Genomic DNA, 17,680 nt, shown 5'->3' with positions numbered 1-17,680 from the left:
AATTTCACTCTCAAATCATTCAAAGACTATTATTAACAACACTATTGACTCATTGCTTGTACTTATGAAACATGTTTCTAATTATCTTCACCGAATTCCAAATATTTACAAAATAAGTTTTTTTTATTTATAATTCAATAACAATTCTGGGTTTGTTTCATCTTTTAAAACTCTTATTGTAGTTACAAAAACTATTGAATTACGTTTAATGAAATCATTGAAGTAATCAGTTCTAAAAGCAATTTAACATAAACTTTTCTTATTGGGGATTGGTCCATACCATTGATGAGAGAATCAAGTGATTTCGCAACAAACTTTCTTCCATCTGAAAACCGTTTTCACCACATCAAGAACATAGCGATAATCGCATTCTGTGTACACTTAGGCTGCTTCTCGTTCCCAAGTGCAAATTTAATTGGTAAAGTTGATTCGGGAGTTATTGAAGATAATAAAAAGTATAGTCTTCAATTCGATGAGCACGAATGCTAATTGGATCATCAAATATGCATAAAACTATAAGATTTTGTAGTTATTCCGCTATACGCTTTGGCGTTATGGAAATGCACAGATGCGAATGTGTGTATGTTGAAGAGACGCATCGTTTAACTTGGAAAGGTCAATCGATAGAACAACTTACACACTGGTGGCATTTGCTGCTCTGGAAATGGGATCGTCGGTATTTATATGCTCTGATATATATATGAATATTTTCGCAATCTTAATCCGTTGCGTGAAGGGATGTAATAATTTTTATAGTCATTTTTCATTGGTTTTTATTTGTGCATTGCGTTCGGAGTTGCGGAGGTGGAGAAAGAGGCCACTCTCCGTCTGCTCCCCGGGAAAATCCATACTAGGTGGTAGAGACCTTGAACTTGCTGCTGCTGCTGCGAAGGTGCAGGAATAAAAAATGAAGTAAAAAAAAACGAGAGTGAGAGAGAGAGAAGAAAGGTGGCCAGACGAAAATCTAGTTAAGAGAAACGAGCTGCAGAAAATAACGGCGTCGGATCGAAAAGGAAATTTTCTATCTCGATAAGACTCGTGGGATTCTATAAATTTACTTCGGCTCAAGGGAGCGAAAGAACGAGAAAGTCGCACAAAAAATATATACACGCATGTATCTACTTGAATCCCTATTTTTTCTTGTTTATCCTTTTATATTGTAAATTAGTTAATTGATGTAATTAATATTCGTGAATTTGTTGCAGAATGAAGATGCTTGAAGGATTAATTGAGAGGTTTCCGGGAAGGGAGACGCAAATTGAGATGCTTCACAATCTTCTCGGTGATGATGCAGCTGCGGATGCAATCTTCGTGCACGGTGGACCGAGCGTCGGAAAAACCAGCATCGTCAAAGCTTTTCTTGAGGAAAAGAAATTTAAGCACGCCGTAGCCAATCTCATTGAATGCTACAGCACGAAAATCCTTTTGGAGACCATCCTCAACGAGCTCACCTCTCACAGGATCGATCCGACGGACCCCCAGCCCGTTGCCAAATGCGATAACCTGATGGACTTCTTGAACAATCTCTCCAACTTTCAGTTGAAACGAGCGGTGATCGTCTTGGATAAAGCCGAGCAGCTGAGAAACATGGACTTCAATCTTCTGCCGAGCTTCCTGAGGCTGCGCGAGCTCAGCGGCATTCCGAGCATATCGGTTATCCTGATCTCGGAGATAGCCTTCCAAAAATTCAACATCAAAGGCAACGTCGTCGATCCTGTTAAGCTGCCGTTCCCGCAGTACAGCAAGGAGGAGATCATCGCGATCCTCGCGATGGACTTCGACGGCTGCTCGAAGCTTTTACAAGAGCACTACGACGATGCGCTCGAAGTGGACGTTAACTTTTACTTAAACTATCTGAACGTCTTCCTCTCGACGTTCTATCGCGCCTGCAGGGATCTGTGCGAGCTTCGGTACATGGCGCGCATTAATTTCGTCAAGTACTGCGAACCGATTCACAGGAAGGACTGCAGCGCCGCTGATTCCATGGCCCTTTGGCGACACATCGCGCCAACGCTGAAATCCTCGCTGGAAGTCCTGTACTTGAGGTTCTCCGGGCAGAGCGGAGCGCTCGGAGCGCAGGCACTCGAGCTGCCGTTCTACGCCAAGTACTTGCTAATTGCCGCTTATCTGGCGAGCTACAATCCGGCGAAGGATGATAAAAGGCTGTTCATGAAGCACCACGGCAAGAAGACGAAGACCATGAAGGACGTGAAGGCCAAGAGCAAAGTGTCCGAGCAGTTGAGCACGCAACTGGGACCGAAACCTTTCAGCTTTGATAGATTGCTCGCTATTTTCTACGCCATCCTCGACGATAAGGTCGGATTTAATAACAATTTGCTCGTGCAAGTCTCCAGTCTGGTCGAGCTGCAGCTGCTAACATCACTCTCCGACAATTACAATCTCGACGGTCAGAAGTACAAATGCACCGTCAACTTTGAGTTCATACAGACCATCTCCAAAATGGTCGGCTTCAACATCAGGAAATATCTCTCAGACTTCAGTCACATCTAAATCACACATCAACTCATCCACATTCTCTCATTATGTATTATCTCTCTCAATACTTCTCAGAATTCCATTATTAAATAAAATAGAAATCAATTGTATTTAACTATCACATAAACTATGATTCCTTCATAAATCCTGAAAGATGCGTGAAAACGCTCGGCATTCCGCGAAACCTGAGATGTGGGTCAAGTTTATTAATGTCATCGATTCATTCTCCTCCAGTTTTGATGATGAATTTGCGCTTTTTCAATCGTATTTCCACGCCACATCCTCTCCAATACGTTTCTTCTTTCTATCACATTTTCCCCGCAACGAGAAATATCCTGTCTCCAAAGAAACAAAGCTGAACTCGATAACGACATAATTGTTTCGTAAATAATAGAACGATCTGTTATATTTTCCCTTGAAATCTCTCCATCTATATCATCCTTTGATGACAATAATATAACAGCTTAAGGCCATTAATCCATAGTTAATGAAAAATACCAAAAAAATATAAATTGCAAACTCCATGTCGATGCCAAAAAATAATTTTGTTTCACGCGTACAGAGGAACGCAAATAAAGTGTTTTTGATGAAAAACCGAATGATCGAAATTTTCAATTTGTTTTTCCAACATATTTTCTCGACTCAAAAATATACTAACATTTTATTTAAATTGAATATCTTCCAAGCACTCTAGATCCTATTTAAATCTTTTGATAATCTAGAAGACAATGTATATAAAAAATTGAATACTTTTCTCCGTTCGATAAAAACAACTATTAAATTGCAATTATTGTGGAGTGATGAATGCGAAAGGGGGTGCAAATCGTGAAATGAATTGCAGAGCACACATATACAATTTTTTGTTGTTGTTGTTTGATATTTTTCTAAATGTCGGCGGATTTTTCTGCTCGTTATCACGCATTATATTTCAATTAAAAACAGAGTCAGTCCTCCTCGTAAATGGAGGCAACGAATGGGAACGGCAGATGAATGGCCGCAATGATCGAACAAAACGTTGTACACTCTCTCTCTCTCCATATATATATGAAAAAAAAAGAACAGACGTGGAAGAGCTGTAATTAAAATACTTTTAAAAGCAACAATATTAAAGTGCCGTTTTAAATGGGACTGAAGTGGGAACATCTATTCACTTTAATCGGTCGTAAATTCGAAATTGCATTGTCCAAAAGTGTCTCACAACATCGCTTCCAAATATTTCAATAATTTACCTTAGTTTGAAAATGTTTGCAATTGATTATGACTGTATGTTAAAGAATCGAGTAAATCCTTAAGAAATGCTAATTAAACATTACTTTATGTGGGCACTTTCAGGTCAAGCACAAAGGCTACGTCCAATCCTCTCTGGTGTCCAGCAGGGAAGTGTTTCTGGACCCTTACTCTATTTGATCTTCACGGCTGATCTACCAACTCCCCAGCACGCCACTATAGCCACTTTTGTTGTCTGAATAGCATCGAATATAGGTTCAGAAAGTGGAGAATCTAATGAATCGAAGTCGTCAAACTTGTCCACTCGTTATACTGAATGGCAGTGCAATACAACAGGCTGATGATGCTAAGTATCTTGGCATGCATCTGGATCGTCGACTCACCTGGAAAAAACATATCACGACAAAAAGAAAACAGCTAGGACTGACTGTAAGTTACGTAGGTACTCATCCATCTCAGCTGAAAACAACTACAACTGTGGGGATCTGCTTGTAATACAAGTATTGACATCATACAGCGAGTACATACAAGTACATAACGAGTACATACATCAATACACTGGAGTCAGATTTGTAAAGGATGAGATAACGGAATTCAGTAGTAAATACTAACATTGACTGGAGGACCATCCAAACCAACTTGCCTCTGATCTTACACACACTGAATCTCATCGATTGAAAGGATCCACCTCCACCTCAGCTGAAAACAACAACAACTGTGGGGATCTGCTTGTAATACAAGTATTGACATCATACAGCGAGTACATACGAGTACATACTTCAATACACTGGAGTCAGATTTGTGAAGGATGAGATAACGGAATTCAGCACAAATACTAACATTGACTGGAGGACCATCCAAACCAACTTGGCTCTGATCTTACACACACTGAATCTCATCGATTGAAAGGATCCACCTCCACCTCAGCTGAAAACAACACAACTGTGGGGATCTGCTTGTAATACAAGTATTGACATCATACAGCGAGTACATACGAGTACATACGAGTACATACAATACACTGGAGTCAGATTTGTGAAGGATGAGATAACGAATCAGCACAAATACTAACATTGACTGGAGGACCATCCAAACCAACTTGGCTCTGATCTTACACACACTGAATCTCATCGATTGAAAGGATCCACCTCCACCTCAGCTGAAAACAACAACAACTGTGGGGATCTGCTTGTAATACAAGTATTGACATCATACAGCGAGTACATACGAGTACATAACGAGTACATACAAGTACATAACGAGTACATACAAGTACATAACGAGTACATACAAGTACATAACGAGTACATACATCAATAAACTGGAGTCAGATTTGTGAAGGATGAGATAACTCAGAGCTTACACACACTGAATCTCATCGACGAAGATTGAAACGATTTAAACCACAGGACCTTCCTAATCGCTATTAAGTTAGTGTTAGTGATGTTTAAATTGACAATAGGACTTTCTTTTATAAGCATTCTTTAGATTTTGGTCGCTGGATCAATCTCTGACATATATTTGTTTATTTTTTCATTAATTAATCGAGAACTAGAGCTTGTTATAATAAAAAAAAATAATAGTGTTGGAATGTGTAAAATGGCTTTGCTTTGATTTACGTTTGGTGTTTGGTAACAAACGGATGAAATGCTTGCTGTGCAAACTGCTAATGTGACGGTCCATCGGTGCTGCAGTGCAGGGTGTAGAGAACACATAGTTTCGGTGACATGAAAACGCTGTTGATTTTGTATAGGACATATAGGAGTTGGGATAATGCAGGAACCGTGGCCATTGTAAATCCGGAGCGAAATAATTTGCTGCAACGCACGATATTATTAATTAAACAAAGCCCGGACGTTATTCGCAAAGTGCAAGAGAGAGAGAGAGAAGTTCTTATCGGTATTTATTCGCCTGGTGCAAACCCTGTTTTTCCGCTGATAACGCCGCAAAACCAGGAATAATGATGATGGTCCAGATGCTGCAGCGCCTCCAAATCGACTCGATAATTTTCGTCGGTGTTTTATGAACCGTCCAAGAACTTCTCGTTCTTTCATCCTGGAGAAGGGCGCACGATTAGAGCCCTGATGGAACGACCCCATGGGGGGAATAGTTTTTTTTTCTTCCCAGAGGGAAATCACGAATCCTTAGCCCCGAAAACTCGTCGGAATCTGCAGTCGGTCGCGCGTTGGAAAACGTGTATTTAATTGGGTGGAAAACACCGTGTACATAGTTCATAAAATGAGGCAAATATTGGAAATCGATTGCTGAATATGGAGTGTACATATATATATAAATAGACTGGGGAATAACATCCATACAATTTGCAGAGTTATATGGTAACAGCGTTATAGGAATTGCTGTACTCGTCCGGTTTGGTCAGGTGCAACAAACTTGATTATCTCCGCTCCACCAATATGCTATTGTCACTATTATTAACTTATATAAATACATAAAACTAATACGTTTATTCAATCTATATATGAATTTCAACATTCAATTATTAATTACTGAAATCAAATAAAAACATCTTCTGTATAGGCAACGTTGTTCTGTGTATTTGCCGTTATTAATATACCGGAAGCTGTGTGTTTTTTTTTTATGTAATCACCCCAACAATTTCACGTGTATATTCCGTTTGACTCATATTTTTCACAGATTTCGTTTTTCACATCACAGTGAACATTCATTAGTTCGTTCCGACGTTCATCCTAATGAAATTGCCGCTAAAATTGTCGCTCTATTGGGCTCCGGCCACGTGCACGTAATCCCTGTGAACTTTGTCCTCCCACAAAAACAACCCATGCCTACAATCTAATCCTTGTTTCATTATTCTCCTTTTTTTTTGTATATAATTATACAATTTTATATAAGAATCGACAAAGCGATCGTATCGTATCATTTTTAATGAAACAAATTGGATATTTCCGCAGTTATGAGTGGAATTTGCGAGGTTCAATTGTCGAAGGAAGGAATATAATATGAAGGAAAAGACATGCGAAAACTTTACGGTTTTGCGCCCTCGGGAGAAGTTTACTGTTCGACGTTTTATTGCCCCCCCCCCCTGTTCGGCTAATTAAAGTCATAAACTTCGGTGTGCGGCATTAAACGAGGGGAAAACCTCTCGCACTTTGATATGTAAACAAATCAGAATACGAAATGCATGCAAACTTTAATTCCGGCAAAGATTTCAACCCTCGCACAATCGCGCTTTTACTGCGGAAATGATTCACAACAGTGCAATGAAACTTACAGCGAAAAGGTGCAATCGTTTCTTTTACGAAAGAAACATTCATCATTCTCAGAGCTTTATTGAATTCAGTACAATGAAATTCTTATTCTATTTATACCAAACAAATAATTTCTTACATTACAATTGTTGTTTGTTCATGTTCAAAATGATCTTAATAAATTTTTAATATTTGAATAACAATGTAAAAATATTATTAAAACTTAAAACTGAATCACGTTGAGACTGACCTAGATATTCGTTTGAATGTGCGCCCTTAAAGTAAAGTTTATTAAAATTTATTTTCTTCGGTAAACAAGCTTTCGGCGTTCCGGAATCAATAGGGTATTAAAGGTCGTGTACTCCTCTCATCTAACGTAATACAAATAACGTACTAAATCTCATATTTTTGTACTTTCAATTATGATTTGTAATTAACAATTTGGGCAGTAGGAGACAGACTGTGTCTTCCTGTTTGGCCATCAGTTTAATCGTGATACGAAAATCAAACGCGACAATTAAACTTCAGAGTTGCAGACACCTTAACGCCATTGTTGAACTGTTGGCTTTCGCTCCAATTGGTATAATTACTCGTGGGAATTTCCAATTCAGCGAATTATGCATTCCGAAGTTATCATAAGTGATCACAACTCCACACACTTATAATATTCTAACCGTATGGTTTAACTCATCAACTCTACATTTCACAAATTAATCATTAATAATAATTGCTTTTTTGTTATTAATTATATTTCTATTGCATGTAAACTACAAATTTACAACTCTTGTATTTGCAGATGCAACTAAACTGTCTTCCCGGTTAGTTTGACATGGACTAAATGGAATTACGAAGAGAAGCAGTGGGCATTACATCCACATTTACATAATTTTATTAACGTCCGTCACGTTGCGTTTCACTGCAACAAAGCAACATTTAGAGTTCTCTATTTCTCGCTAGTCAGATCAAATAAACGCTTTTAAATAGTTCATGCACGATAAATCCGATACTCCGTATATTTATTTCTAAATTCGAGAAGTCAATGTCTTCGCATATCAGTAATTTTCACGTAAACTATAATCAGAGGCGTCAGTGCAATTAGATTGCACTACAGACATTGGTCATATTGAATAATTAACTTTTATAATTCGAAGTGTTCAATTACCTCATAATGAAAATGATATCGAAATTAAGGAATATTTGATTGGTTTTACACCAATTTATACGAGATTTTGATTTAACTGAAGTGTTAAAAACTCAATTAGCCAATTTGGGTATTCCTCTTCAAGATTGTAGAGGATTGTCCTATGACCTTGGGTGGTAAAAAACAAGGAGTTCAAGCAAGAAAAGCATACTTTAAATGTATTATTAGGAGACATGGCTTCGACTGTTCCAATGGCAATAACATTTTTTTGGTGTAATTCAAAGGTTCTACACAACTTTTTTCTAGCTCAGCTTCATGATGTAATATTTTAAAAAAACATCTAGACAATAATTTAGAGGCACTAAGTGGGAGTGTAGAATAAATTTTATAAAGGCTATTAGACATAATTTAGACAAATTAATGAATTAAGCGAAACACGAAATGAATTTTGAGTTTGTACTGTTAATTATCATCTGGTGTGACATTTTGTTGAACGTAAATACCGTTTACCGTAAAAGTTTACAAAACTCAAAAACCGATCTTTCGACAGCAATTTGTCTTTTGAAGGGCTTGGAAAACTTTTTGAAATACTTTAGAATTGTTGGTTTTGCGGAATCAAAAGTCGAAGCTGAAAAATTATGTGAAAAATGTAATAGATAAGATTCTCGAGTTAACGATTCTGAAATTAACTTTTATCGATAATACTTTTTACAAATAGTAAACCAAGATATAATTTCTATTCAGTAGAGATTTAAACAGCTAGAGAAACATAATGACTTATTTGGTTTTTTATATAATATACACAAATATCAAATATGAAGAAAATGACAAATTAACAAAGTTTTGTATGGATTTGCATCTAGCTTTAAAATATGATGATGATGATGATGACGACAATGGAGACATTAATGGCAATGTTCTCTATGAAGAAATTAACGTGTTTTGTAACATTTTCTGTGAAGGCATATGTGTTTGGTCACCATTAGAATTCACCAAACAGAAAATGCATTTCCCAATTTAAGTATTTTATTAACAATTCCGATAATCACTGCTGAGTTCGAACGTAGTTTTTCAAAACTATTTAAGATCCACAACGACACAAGAAAGAGTATCCAATCCAACTTTCAATAGAAAATGAATTATTCGAGGACTTAAATTCAAGTGAGATAATAGATAAATTTGCTGAAATTAAAGCAAGGAAAATAAAGTTCAATTAATTTTGTTTTTCTTTTATATTATTATATTATATTTCTTTTATACATATGTTCCTTTCATGTATGTATTAAAAATTAAAGAATTTATTTGTTTATTTATTTGAGCCCTGGGCCTCAAAATCCAAACGACGGCGCTGATTATAATGATACAGTCATGATACTTAATTGAATTATTAGCAATATATTTGTACAGTGGAACCTGGAATTTTTACTCGTATAGTGAAACATAATCAAAAATACACATAATATGTGAACACAAATTTAAAAAATGATGTAAAAGGCTTCTCTTCTCTTCTCATTGTCATTAGTTATGCGAAACGTCGCTCGTAATTCGTAATTCATTAGTGTTCGATTTATTTTCCAAATTTAATTAGAATTACATCGATTCGGCGAGTGAGATTTCTGTGACGGAGTTACCTAAAGTTTTACTTGTCTAAATGTCTGTAATTTTAATTAAATTCGACAATTTAGACACATACGAGATTGCATTTCGTTGCTTGTGAAAAGTATGCGTCGTTAATACTTCGATAATTGCTTTTTGAATCTGTTTAATCGACGCACCGTAATTTGATAAAAATCAATAGACAGTTTTTTCAGCTTCAACAGTGAAGTAATTATTGATGAGGAGGGTGTCACTATCGGACCGTGAATCTGGAAGGGTTCTCTCACGAGAAGCTGAGAAGTGTTGATAGCGAAATTATGTCATTAGGACATTCCCGGTTTTGAACGGCTGCTGCCGCCGCCGCCCCCGATCGATTGCCTCATTGTTCCTAGGCTCCGAGCGCGCGGCCCCAAATAGACGAAAACCCTCTTCAGCCCTCTGTTGATGATGTTGCTTGCTTTGCCCACCTTTTAACGTAAACGTAACATCCCCAAATTGGACGCGACGACAACCACCACCACCCCTCGTTGAAGTACACAAAAAAATGTATAATTCAGAATGGGAGGGAGTGGATGTTGTAAGATAAGCGAGGATCTGGAACGATTATTAAGTTTGAAACTAAGTTGGTTGAAGGTGGGCGCGAATGAGAATGGGTTCGTTCGCCCGCAAATGTGACGCGCTGTTTGCGCCCCAATTCCGTAACGAAATCTCTAATGCTGAGTACACACATAATAATGCAATATCAAAGGACAAATCTGCGGTGCGCGAGTTTACCGAAAGTCAAATATGTTTGCCCGAATACTTTGCCGCCGTTACAAATCGCTTTCACGAAACTCCACAGTATTAAATCCTACCTCTAACGCTTCCATTTTTTCACTGCGTTTGCAAAAGCTCAGCTTATACACTGTTCAAAACATTAGTCACTAGTAATTTTTAGATTTACGTAACTTCCATACAAGCCAACTTTTGCATACATTTCCACACTTTCAACTTAATTATATATAATGATTGTATAAAATAAAATGTATTTTTCATAAATATAACTGGAACGGACTGACCAATATCTCATACGTCCAATTCAAACCATTACATTATATTCTCTGCCCATAGACGTGTCACAAGCACGCTTATTATAGCCATTAATCCAGTCCAAGGCAGGGCTTTGTCCTCATTACCGCATCTAAAACTAGTTCTTGCAGTGCTAAAGCACCATCATTTACTCCAGTCTCTTCAAATCACTGCAATATTTATTATTTTTTTGATAAAAATTGTTCTTTTATTAAATTAATTACAACAATAACGAAAGTGAAGAGAATACTCGAATCGCATTTAATTGTTTTTTATTATCTACGCTCAAAAACCCATTTATTATTTGATACAAATAAACTAAAACGATTTACTGAATAATATAAAATTCGTTAATAATACAATGGGACTCGATTTTATTGTTGTTATTGCATAAACTTTTGTTACATTAAACCGAATGTAATAATTAAATTGTTGTTTGAATTCAATTTATTGTAGTTTTCATTCATAATAGTCAATAGCTTTACAATTATTAGAATCCTAGTGGGTCTACGTCAAGAAAAAAAAACAAAACGAAAATCACTTATTGACGTTTTGAGTTAACGATTCTGAAATTAACTTTTATCGAAAGTGAAGAGAATACTCGAATCGCATTTAATTGTTTATAATTATCTACGCTCAAAAACCCATTTATTATTTGATACAAATAAACTATAACGATTTACTGAATAATATAAAATTCGTTAATAATACAATGGGACTCGATTTTATTGTTGTTATTGCATAAACTTTTGTTACATTAAACCGAATGTAATAATTATATTGTTGTTTGAATTCAATTTATTGTAGTTTTCATTCATAATAGTCAATGGCTTTACAATTATTAGAATCCTAGTGGGTCTACGTCAAGAAAAAAAAACAAAACGAAAATCACTTATTGACGTTTTGAGTTAACGATTCTGAAATTAACTTTTATCGAAAGTGAAGAGAATACTCGAATCGCATTTAATTGTTTATAATTATCTACGCTCAAAAACCCATTTATTATTTGATACAAATAAACTATAACGATTTACTGAATAATATAAAATTCGTTAATAATACAATGGGACTCGATTTTATTGTTGTTATTGCATAAACTTTTGTTACATTAAACCGAATGTAATAATTATATTGTTGTTTGAATTCAATTTATTGTAGTTTTCATTCATAATAGTCAATGGCTTTACAATTATTAGAATCCTAGTGGGTCTACGTCAAGAAAAAAAAACAAAACGAAAATCACTTATTGACGTTTTGAGTTAACGATTCTGAAATTAACTTTTATCGAAAGTGAAGAGAATACTCGAATCGCATTTAATTGTTTATAATTATCTACGCTCAAAAACCCATTTATTATTTGATACAAATAAACTAAAACGATTTACTGAATAATATAAAATTCGTTAATAATACAATGGGACTCGATTTTATTGTTGTTATTGCATAAACTTTTGTTACATTAAACGGAATATAATAATTATATTGTTGTTTGAATTTATTGTAGTTTTCATTCATAATAGTCAATGTTATTCAAGGCTTTACAATTATTAGAATCCTAGTGGGTCTATGTCAAGAAAAAACAAAACGAAAATCCTTTATTGACGTTTTAAGTTCTTGAAAGCCTCGTTCGAAAGTGTACTCACACTGAATGGACTTATCGAGCAAAGTAAGCCGTTTTTTTTATAAGTTGGGGCACTTTCTTTGTTTTGACAGAAAAAAAGAAAGGTGATGCGTTGAAACAAATGCTTTTCGGATTTCAATTTTAAAGCAAAAAACAACTAATAAATGAGTCAAAAGCCGACTAGATTAATTTGCGATTCGGCGAAATATTGCATAATGCATGCTCTGCGTACGCGACAAATTGTGCGGTTAATTGGGTTAAGTGGGCTGTGAACAATACGGCCCGGCGCATCCGCCCATTAATCCGCCCAGGTCTCAATTATGCGACGAACAAAAGCGAAAACAAAAAAACAAGAAAATATCAGTAAATACGATGTTGATTGTCTCGGAAGATATTTGGAGATGATCAGGTTTTAATTGAGAGAAACAAAATGAAAGTTTTGCTTCTGTTGAGTCAATTATTTGGATATTATTAGCTTAGTTGGCTGAAAAAAAAAAGAACAATTTTATTTTAATATATTTAATTTGAATCCTTTTGTGATTTCTCAATATAATTTCCATTTATTTTAATACATTTCTAAAGTCGGTAGAGCCAGCTTTCAAAACATTCCTCAAAATCGCTGAAAGATTTCGGGCGACCATCACGAGATTCGTCTTCAACAGAAAAATTGGAATCTTCGAAACCACTTGGAAATGGTCATAAGGGATGATGCATTCACTCTATATAGATTTTGGAATTGCTGGAAAATTTGCATAGGCTTGAGTTGACGTCGAAATCCGAAGAGGATTACAAAACGAATTTCTTGCTGTGTTGGTGGTGGAATTTCTACCAACATTACATCACTAATTTTGCATTTTTTCCTATCCAATCTTACCTATCTTCTTGAAAATTGACATGAAATATCGTTAGACTTTAACAAATTGAGAAACACCTTTTTTTTTTTCAGAAACAAATGTATTAACGCCAACTAAGCGAAATTTTAATTCGTTACGTAAACATGAATTCCAAGGACTTTTTATAAAGAAGAAAATAAATTTCAATTGAAACATAATCAAATATTTACAGTTTATATATTTTGAAGCTTGATTATAGAGTAAATTTAATCATCATAAAGTGCTATTAAATTATACATTAAACTCAAAGTACTTAAATATTTAAAACTAATTATAAATTCCCTTTATCAATCAAATGTATATCGTGCAAATATTACTATCATTACATATTTAATATCAAAAACTTTGAGAAAATATTACAATTCTTACAATTTGTGACTGAGAAAGTAAGCTAACATTTTCATAGAAATTGAAAATAAGGGAAAACAATTACGTTTTTAGCATTCGCATCGCACCCCAAGCAATAAATCTTCATAAACGCGCCTACTGCGCTCGAAACAAATACAGCACTTTTTATTTAGTGGAATTAGTGTTCTTTCATCTGAAAATGTAACAACTGTTAACTAATATGTGTTTATTTACTGTTTTATGCCTAACATGACATTGACTGTTATCTTTTTTGATGTTAATACATCTGTGTTCAACACTTCCTTAAGATATTAATCAAGATTAATTGAATCTTTCTTATTTTATTATTAAATTAGATGAGTTTTATATAGAGAAGATTCATGCACATTTTAAACTATTCAAATTCTTTAACTCAATTTCCTCGCATATCTCAAACTCATTATACAAAAAGGGCACTTCCTTTTTCCAAATCGTTCTTTCATGATCGAAGTCCATTCAATTTGATATTCGATCATCATTTTTACATTAAGAAGTAATTAGAGCAGACAATACACAATATTACAACTACAATTTTTTGTTTGTTTTTTGATGAAGAAAAACAAAGAGCGAAAACGCTCATCGAGATCGATCGATGTTGACGTGACGGAATTTGATATCGCGAAAATTGCATTACGTACACATTGTAATAATAATCGATTGATTTCGGTGTGGGGGGGCCGCTGTCTGCGTCACAGCACAGTTAATGTATATATGAAATTCAATTTTGTCGCTGCGGCGAATCGAAATCGAAATTAATTTCGTTTCGGTCACCGAAATCCTGCAACAAATATTTTCCCAATTTACCTTTCCTTTTTTTTGGTTTATTGTTATTTGCACGCAATTAATAAAAATACATGATTTAATTACGTAATAATTGTGTGTGTGTGTGGGGAAGGGGATGTCAATAAATTATCGCAATTTATTTATTAGTTGTACGTTTTAGTTTAATTATTTACAACGCATCGAGGAAACTTGTTAATATACAAAAAAATATACTCGTAAATATAATATAATATATAAAATCTATAAATTTGTTTATAAATTTAGAAAATTAAACAATTACAACATCTTAATCGTTGAAGCAGAAATTGCACCTTGTTAAAAAACATAAAATAAAAATCAATCACAAACTTAAATTAAACTATTTTCAAAATTATAAGTGTAATCATATGTTATTGATTCTTGGTTTGCGATAAAACGATAATTCCATCTTAGTTATATACACAAATATATAAATCTCTATATTGCAAAACCAATCATTTCTTACATAATCTAATAAACAAAACATGTTTTCTTTTACTTAGACTAGTCTAATCGAGACGCAACTGGATTTACAATCAAGGTTTGCGTTCACAACGTATTTTCATTCACAGCGAATTATTCCTACAAGATAATTCGTAAAGTGTAAAACTATGTGTAATTAACGAAACAGATCTATACTAACAATTAGTGATTGGTTTATAATTAACTAACACTTCGGACTAGGGTAGAGTGCAACAAAGACTTATTTACATCACTTACAAAAAAAATATTACATATTACATTCAGCAAATGTGAAATTGCATCTTTTTTTTTCTTCTTTTCTTAGACGAGCGAAAGGCACGCCAAGTGAGAGCAGACGAGAGACAAGACTGAATTATTTACAGAGCGAACTCGTAAAGTTAAATTAAATTAAAATCACAGCACGAAACGTAATCCTATATAATCTTATTACTTATTGTTGTTCTATTTACACATTCTCATCGCGTATGCACATGCACACACATAAATATCTCCACCACTTATATAACATATAAAATCTCTCTCTCAATCTTCACTTTTGATTCAGAATTAAAGCTGCGTTTTTTTAGTCCTTTCCTCATCGGGGGCAGAACGTGAATCGGGGGAATAAATAGCAGTGCAACGATAGAAATCTGCAAAAGAGAAAAGATTAATAAAAAAAACTGTATAGAAGAAATTGCGAAAGGGCGCGCCTTTTCCTTATTGCATTTTATAATTGATACCGGTTTTTTTTTGTGTTCTTTGCTAAGGAAGAAGCGAAAATTGCAAAGTTCCCGAAACGGCGATACCTGCTGATAAGTTTTGTAAGTGGAAAACGCGATTGCGTTAAGACATCAAACAGCTCGTAAAGTTGTTTATGAACTTTCGCGCGATGCATAAACTTATATAACAAATATTTACAATGCTTTATGTTTAGTTTATACAATGCAGTCGTTTCTGATTTATAGGATAATTGAAAATTAGAATTTTCTTATTTGCACAGTTGATGATGCATCAAATGTTATTTGAGCCGAAAAGCACGTTTCGAAGGGCCAAAACCAACGGTTGAATAGGAATTAAGGTTGTTTGATCAGCATAGTGCAGGATTCAAAAGGGATGAACGTGCGGGTTTAGCAAATGTCAAAGGATAATAGATTCTAAAGAAGAACACTTAATATGATCAGGATCCAGCAAAACTATAAAAAGAACTATTGTTGTCGTACAGTAATGCTTACCGATTGGGATCATATTTGACATCGAATCCTTCGATTTTAACGACGTTCCACTCGTCCTTGTTCTTCGAGTAGCTGAACGAAATCTGCAATCAAAGCAAAGAAATTAGCGAATCTTTCGAGTCGGAATAATTGAAAAAAAAATCCGCGGGGCATCAAAGATGAAAACGGAGAGAAAAATTCTGTTTCCTGCGATCCTCGCCCACCCATTATCATGGAGCAGGACCAATAAGTTGCGCGGTTTTATGCGTTGCGAATTCCTCGTTCGGCCTCGTAAAACTTTCAACGGGGGGGCGCGCAATTTGCATACAAATAATTATGTTATTTAAGTAAAAGCGAAACGGCGCAGCTGAAAGGACTGAAATACGACCGCAATAACAGTAAGAAAAAATTAAAAAAAACGATACACGTTTAAGCGGTTCAGTTAATTTGATTGCGTATATATTTTAGTTGAATATTTCTGGTTTGTGCCAGGGATCATTTAGCCGTTCAATTTCGAGCGCAGCTTGAGCGAAACAATTATTACCTGATCCTCGAGGATCTCGCGTCTGATGAACTTCATCGGCTCCAGGTGAGAGTGGAATTGCTCCACGACAGTCAAAGGTTTCCTCAGGAGATGCTCTGCAAAAGCGAACGTATATTATAGCTCTAAACCAATCATCTAGAAGGCTTTCGCCAATGAACTCACCGATTATGTAACCCATGGTAACGTCATCGGGTAAACGGATTTTTTCTCCGGTGCTGATGAATTTACCGCCGCTGCAAGAAAAACAAATAATAATAACATTAAATAAAAACAAACATAGAAGTTTTATATTTTTTGATATGCGAAAAGAAAGAAAGGAAAAATAAAAACGGTTTTCCATAAACAAGGTAATTTGCATGCGGAGCTCTATTTGCGAAATGAAAAAGCGGAAAACGCTTTTATTGCCAAGCAACGCGATTGTAAATAATAATAAAAGAAAATGATATAAAAGTGCGCCATTAACCGACGTAATTGCCTTAAGCGTTTATTCAAATTACCTTCAAACATTCGAATTAAGTGAAATTAGCTACCTAATTCTATTAAACTTATCTATTGATTAAAAGCTTCATTTATAAAAGAAAATATTGGTGATTATTTCTGTATTTTTAAAGAAAAAACAACAAAAGTTACTTGTCTTTAGTGACAAGTATCCCTTGGAGGCTATCAATCATTCGAAGTTGTAATATTTATTACTTTTAACTGTTTCGACTGAAACATCTTGAATGACTTCTGAAAAGTGTTATGGACGTCCATTTGCATGTTAAGTTTCCTAAAGAGCAATTTCGTTTATCTTCCACGTAACTCTAATCCACTTTAGGTAATTGTTATGAAAATTACATTTATTAAAATGTTATTCATATATACAAACTTCAATAAACGAAAATCAAATAATTCGATTCGAAAATGTAAAAGGAAGTGAAGGTGTCTTGTGACCGTTAAATTTCATCCCAAAAACTTATTCACTCGTGTAACAAATTTGACGCGTGTCAAGAGGGACGGAAGAACC

General features: G+C 34.9%; 2 protein-coding genes across 2 annotated transcripts; one reads left to right on the top strand and one right to left on the bottom strand.

The window, feature by feature from the left end:
- Positions 1-1,205: 1,205 nt before the first annotated feature.
- Positions 1,206-2,561, top strand: LOC108560088 (origin recognition complex subunit 5; the record flags this gene model as incomplete). Its single annotated transcript, XM_017917524.1, is given in 1 exon segment — positions 1,206-2,561. A coding segment is annotated over 1 exon segment (1,305 nt). The 3' UTR covers positions 2,512-2,561.
- Positions 2,562-14,787: 12,226 nt separating this feature from the next.
- Positions 14,788-16,907, bottom strand: LOC108560087 (fringe glycosyltransferase-like; the record flags this gene model as incomplete). Its single annotated transcript, XM_017917523.1, is given in 4 exon segments — positions 14,788-15,569; positions 16,152-16,234; positions 16,675-16,769; positions 16,837-16,907. Coding segments are annotated over 4 exon segments (304 nt in total), but the record flags the coding sequence as incomplete, so codon positions are not given.
- Between the last annotated feature and the right edge of the window lie 773 nt (positions 16,908-17,680).

The sequence above is a fragment of the Nicrophorus vespilloides genome, unplaced genomic scaffold, assembly GCF_001412225.1.
Source record: "Nicrophorus vespilloides isolate i.1.1-1 unplaced genomic scaffold, Nicve_v1.0, whole genome shotgun sequence".
Lineage (NCBI taxonomy): Eukaryota > Metazoa > Arthropoda > Insecta > Coleoptera > Silphidae > Nicrophorus > Nicrophorus vespilloides.
This window is presented reverse-complemented; position numbering and strand designations above follow the sequence as displayed.